At 40.0% G+C, this 8,054-nt stretch overlaps 1 protein-coding gene across 1 annotated transcript in view; it reads left to right on the forward strand.

Moving 5' to 3' along the window:
• TOX (thymocyte selection associated high mobility group box) overlaps positions 1 to 6,624 on the forward strand; it is a 284,951-nt gene extending 278,327 nt beyond the window's left edge. Inside the window, exons 8-9 of the mRNA XM_040433308.1 lie at positions 1,464 to 1,615; positions 5,497 to 6,624. Of these exons, the coding sequence (XP_040289242.1) occupies positions 1,464 to 1,615; positions 5,497 to 5,533 (189 nt within the window). The 3' untranslated portion in view covers positions 5,534 to 6,624. The remainder of the gene's footprint in view (positions 1 to 1,463; positions 1,616 to 5,496) is intronic.
• Positions 6,625 to 8,054: the final 1,430 nt, after the last annotated feature.

Raw genomic sequence — 8,054 nt, forward strand, 5'->3', positions numbered from 1 at the left:
AATGCATTATATTGGAGATATTCCAATGGACATGTCCAAACCTGTCCGGACGCACTCAGGCTGATGTCAGCAGTAAGTATATAAGGCAAGCTGGACAGATTTTGATAAAGTGATCTGTTATAGTGCTATCAGTTTTGAAACTTAAGATGGATAAACACAAATGTGTTAACGATCCAGACAATTTCTGCTACATATGTGGCAAATACACTACTTATGATCAGCGCAAGAATTTGACAAAGCGAGTGCGTCTTGCAGCTTTGGATGCATTTGTGCTAGTAGTGCAGAACTTCCTTGGGAAGAGACGAGCTGCAAACTATGCTGAATTACTAGACAACATGCTTACAGCATATGAACAATTTGGCTGCCGAATGTCATTGAAAGTGCATTTCTTACATTCCCATCTTGACTTTTTCCCACCCAATTTGGGACACGTAAGTGACGAACATGGAGAGCGGTTCCATAAAGATATTTCTACAATGGAGAACAGGTATAAGGCTGCTGGAATCCCAACATGATGTGGGACTACTGCTGGTTTTTGCAATGGGAAAATGTGACCGTTCACAAACGCAAAAGCAGATCCCTGAAGCACTTTTAACAGTACTGGGCCTTGCTCAAGTAAGACTATTAAACAGAAAAACAAGAATTTTTTTTATTTTTTATTCCATTACTTTTTCATACACTATTTACTACGCAAACTTTGATGTAGATCAGGTAATTGTTGGAGTAAAACTCGTTCTGTTCAAAATTATTCAATGCTTTCCAAGTGCTTAATTCATTTAGGCATACTTATGCATAGCAAAATTTCATGATGTGTTACCACAATTCTGACTTTGGATTTGTAATCCGCACACTCGATTTAGTATAGGACAAATGGTTTTTGCCCAGTAGCATACGAAAAGTTTTTTATTTGTTGCGTGGTGATTTATTTGTTACTCGTTAATTCAAATCACTAGTATCGTGCTTTGCTTTTTTTGTTAGTTGAAAAAGAAGTGTAAGTATAAAGGAAGCAGATGGTCCCTTTGTGATTGAATGAAGAAAAAGGGTTTGGAGAACAATGCATGAATAGGTGTAGTCTAATAAAACACTCAGCCACCTGCTGCCAATGTCTTTCAAAAAGATTCTGTTGCATATTTTGAAAATTAACAAGCAATGTATCCTTGATTTTAATGAAGAAGGAAAAAAAGCATATTCGGAGGATAAATCTATATTGGTTCGGTTGATTGTTCGCCTCTTTGTCTTTAAAACCTTTTGCTTTGCTTCTAGGCTAATCAGTTTTTAAAATCTACATGAGCTTTGCTTCCATCATTTTGCATATTCATGTGCATTCTGGATGTAATACCAATATATTGATCATTCAGATTCATTACTTTTATTCTGTCTCTTATGTCTTCCTGGACACTGTGTTTTTATTGTTTACTATGCATATCACACAGAGCGAGTAATATGGTTTATTTGTTTCCCAGGGATTTACTCTTCAGTCAGAATATCAGAATCTTATCAGCCCAACATCTACAGCAGCCCAGGTTGTTACTCAAGCAATGGAGTATGTCCGTTCAGGTTGTAGGAATCCTCCAGGACAGGCCATAGAATGGAACAATGACTACTGCAGTAATGGGTGAGTAGGCTACCAGCACACTCTAGTGTTCTTCTCCTGCTATGAAACATGTCTTAGAATCCCAGGAGTTATTACGTTGGTTTGCATTTATAGGTAAAATTATAGGGATGTCTCTGAAGCAGACACTAATGGATAGACCATGTGTTTTCACATTAGTTATTGCAATATATATATATATATCACACACACACACACTTTTTTTTTATATCAGTACCCACCATGAATAAGTAGAGGAGACCTACTGGATATATCCCTTAGACAAAAACATATCATTATCATTTACCTATAAATTACAGATCTCCTGTGATTACTGACTCCTTTTTTTTTAAGGGGGTTCTCCGAGTATGATATCAAAATGGTATCCAGCCATCCGTCTTAGAATATGACTAGGACGGGTTGCCTCTTAGGTGGGTGAAGGGGCCAAGGCTTTGCTACATTGTGCTCCAGAGCCTAGCTTCACTTTATGTTGCTGAGATTTGCTGTTGGGCTACTCAGCCTGACGGCATACAGTATCATATAAACAATCACTCCATTACTATCTATTGTGCGCTTCTGTATAATAGCTAAGGCCTGTTTCACATCTGCATTTATGCAGAACTGGCCAGGAACAGCCTTCCGGATCTGTCACTTCCAAGTAATACCGGTAAATATGCTGAGAATCGACTAGATGAATACAGAACAGCTGGAAAAGCCTTTCAGATTTGCATAAATGCAGATGTGAAACAGGCCTTAGGCCCCTTTATACACGGGGCAATTATCAGGAACCATCATTCCTAGGAATCAGGTCCATTATCGGAGATAAGGGTTTGTAGAAAGGCTCATTAACGCAAATTGGCCCAATGAATTACCAAAAGCTTATGCATCGGGTGATCGTGTCTTTGCACGCCCCCCCCCCCCCCCCAATGCAGGGAACAGCATCGCCGTGTGAATGAGCCCTTAACCCATCGATTGCCATAGTCTGTGACCACAGCATGATCTGAGGGACTTTCCCCCTCTAATTAGGTCCCAGTGATCTGATTGGCGGTGGGGTAAGTCTTACTGTAAATTCAGTAATCCTGCTGTTAGGGCACGCTAGTGTTGTCCTAACCACAGCCTGTGCTATAGAGACACAGCATAATGTATAGCATACAGAAATACAGTAGGCCAAGGAAGGACCCAGGAATTTTGTCTAAGGGGGGTCCGAAAGGCAAAAAATGTGGCAAGTGTAGCGCGCTGTTTCAATTCTTTTGCCCGCCCATTTTTCCAAGCCCCCTTGATATTTAAAAACGTGTGTCGCGTAGCCTGTTGCGCTGATTCTTTTGCCTGGCCATTTCTAAAAGCTCTGCAGGAGTGGAAAAATGCAGTGCGCGCATCGCACCGTGCAAAATTGTTAGCCCCGTCCATTATTAAAAGCCCCTCCTACATATAATAGGCCACTCCCAACAAACACTGTACAGCTGAAATTCTATTGATGAGGCCTGTCTCTACACATCATACGGAGAGGGGATGGCGTGTCCTGTCACATTGTACAATAGACAACAGCAGGCTACAGCCAGGAAGCTCCTCCACTCTCCTCCCTCCCTCCCCAGATTCTGCTCAAGGCCTGTGGTTCCCCCACCATCTGCCACCTGCCGGTGGCCTGCTGCCCCCCTTGACCGTCCTCACCCAGCTCTAAATCCTCCTTCTGAAAATGGCAGGGGGAGGAGCCGGAGCATCTCCTCTCCTACATAGCGCCACATACCTCTTACATCCAGTGATGTCACCTTTGTTGTAGATGTTCTCTTTCCCTGATCTTCTCCATTCAGACCAGACCGCCATGATGATTTTTCAGCCATCTCCCATCCATGCAGAGATTGACAAACAGACATTAGTTTCCCACATTTCCATCATCTTCACATCTTCTGAACACCCTTTCCTGCCACCCCCAATACTATACTGCAGAAACAGTCCCCCTGAAAATACTACTACCACACAGATAGTGCCCCCTTCAACAATTATTGGCACACAGTGCTCTAAAAAATATCTGCGCCCAGACACTAATAGTAAAAAGATAATGTCCCCCAAAAATAATTGTGCTAAGCTGATACTATGCCAGGGTGCCCCCCAAAGTAACAATCCTCCCCAAAATCCCACCAATAGAAATAATTCTCTGCCAGAGCACACTTAGTAGTAATAATGCCCCTATAGTGCCCATACTAGTAATCATGTTCCTCATAGCCCCCAGTAGTAGTAAAGCTCTCCATAATACCCCGTAGTAGTAATAATTCTCCTTATAATATGACAGTACATGAAATACCCCCGCTTAGTGCCTGCAGTTGAGCTAATGTCCCCATAATGTATGCCAGTATAAAATACCCCTATATAGTGCCCCAGCCCTCATAAGTGCTCCTCTGCCCCTTCCCCATAGTGTCCCCCATAAATATGCCAGTAAAAAAATGCCCCTTCTTAGTGCCCCCAGCAGATGCCCCTATAGTGCTCCTCTCCCCAATAATGTGCCAGTAAAAAATGCGCCTTCTTAGTGCGACCAGATGCCCCAATAGTGCTCCACTTCCCCCATCGTGCCCCCAAATAATGCCCCATAGACTAAGGGCTGTTTCACACGAGCGAGTCCATTGCGCGAATCATGTGTGAGTGTGATCCTCCGCTCTGGACTTGCAGCAGCGCACAGCATTATCATCATTTATAATGCTATGTGTCTCTGCCTGGCCTTTTTTCTACAGAATCATAGTGACATAAAGCTGTCAGTATGATTCTGTAGAAATAAGGTCAAGCAGAGGCACATAGCATTATAAATCATGATAATGCCGTGCGCTCCTGCAAGTGCAGAGCGGAGGATCACACTCACACATGGAGCGTGATTCCCGCAATGGACTCTCTCGTGTGAAACAGCCCTAATACTTGCCTTCATCAGCAGTAGTGATGTGATGCAGGCCTCTTCTGGCCTGTGTCCCTGCTGTGTGCTGCCCGACTCAGGCGGCGCGATGATAATTAAGTCATCTCGCCACCTGAGCTGGCCTCTGATAGGCTGCAGGCATTAGTGCCTGCGGCCTATCAGAAGAACAGGGAAGGGAGACGCCTCTCCCTCCCCTGCCTCGCCGCAGCACAGTCATTTGTATCGCTGTCCTCAGCGATACAAATGAATATGGAAGCGCTCATCTCCTACTGCCTCACCACCGGTGCGGCCCCGAGGGATTAAAAAATATATATATATTCGCTGGTTGTTCTAGGGGGGGTCCAGACCCGCTGGACACCCCTGTAGGTGCGCCACTGCAGTAGGCTAATACATTGTAAGTATAAAATAATTTTTTAAGAATATAATTCCTTCATGTGATTATTAAAAAATCTAATAAAAATGTATTAATATGTTTTCAATTAAAAAAAAAACTCCCAAAAATAATAAGCTGTACATTTGTATTAGCACTTGTGAACAAACCTTATTTTATTTTATGGTAGTAATAATAATGACTAGTTTTGTTCTATTGAGATTCATACAACACACCACACAGCAGAATCAACCCTATTAAACTAGGCATGCTGCCTGATAGGGTTTATCCTGTTGATTAAAATGATATGAATATCTTGTTAAAATTGGTCACAATTTTCCCGAGAAAAAATACTTTCTGCAAACGAGAGCTTCAGTTCCTCAACTGTCCAGTGCTGGCCACGTCCCTTGGTGCACTGAAGCCCTCATTTGCATTAATAATAGTCCTTTTTCTCAGGAACACCTAAAATGATTTTCACACGACATGTATCATTTAACCAGCGGAATCAACCCAACTGAATCAGTGTGCCTGGTTTAATCGGGTTGATTCTACTGACAGTTGCTCTTTGACATTCTCCATAAAAATGTAGAAAATTTGCAAAAATGTGATTGATTGTAATTTTGTTTTCTCTTTCCCCAGGAACATGCAAAGAGACAAAGCACTGTACCTAACCTGAAAGTATGAACCAGGCAGAGAAATTTCTTTTAGAAGAGGAATGCAGGGACAACCCCTTGTCAAGGATCGCAACCCGTGACCATGACAATTCTGCAGTTCATTAGAAAATACAAGTTGCTAAGCACTTAGGACATTTACGTTTGTGGAATATCCACTCTGGGAAAATAGTCTTGCTTCTTCTTCTCCAACTCCTTTAAGTAACGTTCCCCCTTCTTTACCGAAAAAGAGGATTACTAAAGAAAATTGGACCATTCATATTTTATATTGGTTTTGCTGTGAAGTGCTGCACTAGTAAAGCTGCCTTAGCAACTGTAGTCATCTCAGATTAAAGCGTCCTGGAGTTCCCATTGGTTTTCATAAAGGTTGTTTATATAAATCTACTAAAGACTTTCATAATGGCTTGATGTAGCACTCATAGCAATGATGTAAATAGCATGAGTGTCCATTCTCCTAGAGTATAAAATGTGGATGTTGTGTAGCTAAATTGCAATTGAAATCTGGCACATTCCAGGTGGCAAACTTTGAAAAAACGGTTATGATTGGCAGACATTCATATTTTTTGCTTATTTTTTAATGCCTAATATGTCTATATTTTCAACAAAAAAAAAATATTTCGGAGAAAAATGCTCTACTGAGAAATTGGCTAATTGTGCTCTGGGCTATACAGAAATCCGACATGTTTATTTTGTACCGCATTAAAATGGCTTTTTGTATCACTTCTTGTGTAACTGTTAGTAAATGTCATTATGTCCCTCTATGTATAAAACCTGCCAAATGCTTATGTTATTTTACTAGATGCAGAGACAGATTGGAAACCGCTAAATTGTAACCTTGATACCTGGCTATGTGTTATATCGTTTCTCCATACTGTGTCTGTATTTAATCTTTTTTATTTTATTTTTGTTTTATTTTAATTTTTTATTAAATGGAGCCTGTTGCGCCTATTTATGAAATAATAAATCTATGTGTTTGTAAGTAATTTTCTTAGCTTTTTAAATATGTTTCTTTGATGTTTTCACATTTTTTGCTGGAAAAAAAATATATTGTTTCACAGTTCATGTGAATCCATTTCCTTTCTACTGTGACATTCAATAAAACCAAACTTGCGTTTTTAAATGATTAAAAAAATAAATAAAAGTGATCAAAAACTTTCCTTTCTTACTCATATTTTCTCGGTTGGAAAGTCAAGTTAGACAAGGAAAAAAAAAAAAAAAAAAAATGGCAGACTGCCGTAATTGACGACAATGTAGCAACTGTTTATATTTATACAGAGTAGTAAAATGATATAAGCCCCAAGAGTAAGAAACAGTGAAAAGATATGATTCTGCCTTTTAGTTTTCAATCAGGTTTTGGCTGTGGAACTTGGCAAGAGGTAGTGATAAATTGTTCTTATAAGCTCCTATGATCACACGTCAAATCTAGTGAAAGAACTCTGAAGCATGGAAAATGCCCTACTTGTGCTGTATTTAACATGAATATGAAAGGTCTTTTGACAAATGGGAGAATTCCCCCAGGCTACATATCAGTCAGAATGTCTTTTTAAGTAAAAGGCAAATGGAGGAGATGGCAAAACCACATCTTCTAAGATAGATCTGACTCCATTGAAAGGGTTTTAGATATTTATATAAAAAGTGGCATAAAGTGATTTTATATAAGTTGCTTTTATTTAAACAACATTGAGATACTTTGTATAGACTTTGTATCTTTTCCTTAACTGCTAACAATAATTACTGCTAAAGATCACGTTGAGACCTTATCCATTGTTTGATATCATATAAGGGAGTACATGTGGCACCGGGTTATATCCTATTAACAATTATTATATAATTATATTATATAATAATTAATAGGATATAACCTGGTGCCACATGTACTCCCTTATATGAAATATATAATTATTATTATTTATTATTAATAGATATATATTATATATAATCATTATATAACTAGCAGAATTACCCGGCTTCGAATGGGTCGATTTCATTTCTTGTTTGCGTGTGTGTTTAAAAGATATCCACAGTGCTCTCTATAACCGTGTCATCCACAGTGTCCCATAATAGTGACATCCTATAACAGTGTCATCCACAGAGGGCCATAATAGTGACATCCTATAACAGTGACATCCACCGATCCCCCATAACAGTGACATCCACAGTGCCCTATAATAGTGACATCCTATAACAGTGACATCCACAGTTCCCCATAACAGTGACATCCTATAACAGTGTCATCCACAGTGTCCTATAATAGTGACATCCTTTAACAGTGACGTCCACAGTGCTCCCATAACAGTGACAGTCACTGTGCTCCCATAACAGTTACATCCACAGCCATAACAGTGACATTCAGAGACACAATAACAGTGACATTCACAGCGCCTCATATAGTGACATTCAAAGTACCAATATTACCGTGACGTCCAGAGTGCCCCTATAACAGTGAGGAAAAATGGCTCGATTGTTATGGAAACCTGGTGTAAAACTGTATGTTAGTGAGGCTAAGAATGAAGGACCTGCATGCTT

This window comes from Bufo bufo, chromosome 5 (assembly GCF_905171765.1).
Source record: "Bufo bufo chromosome 5, aBufBuf1.1, whole genome shotgun sequence".
Lineage (NCBI taxonomy): Eukaryota > Metazoa > Chordata > Amphibia > Anura > Bufonidae > Bufo > Bufo bufo.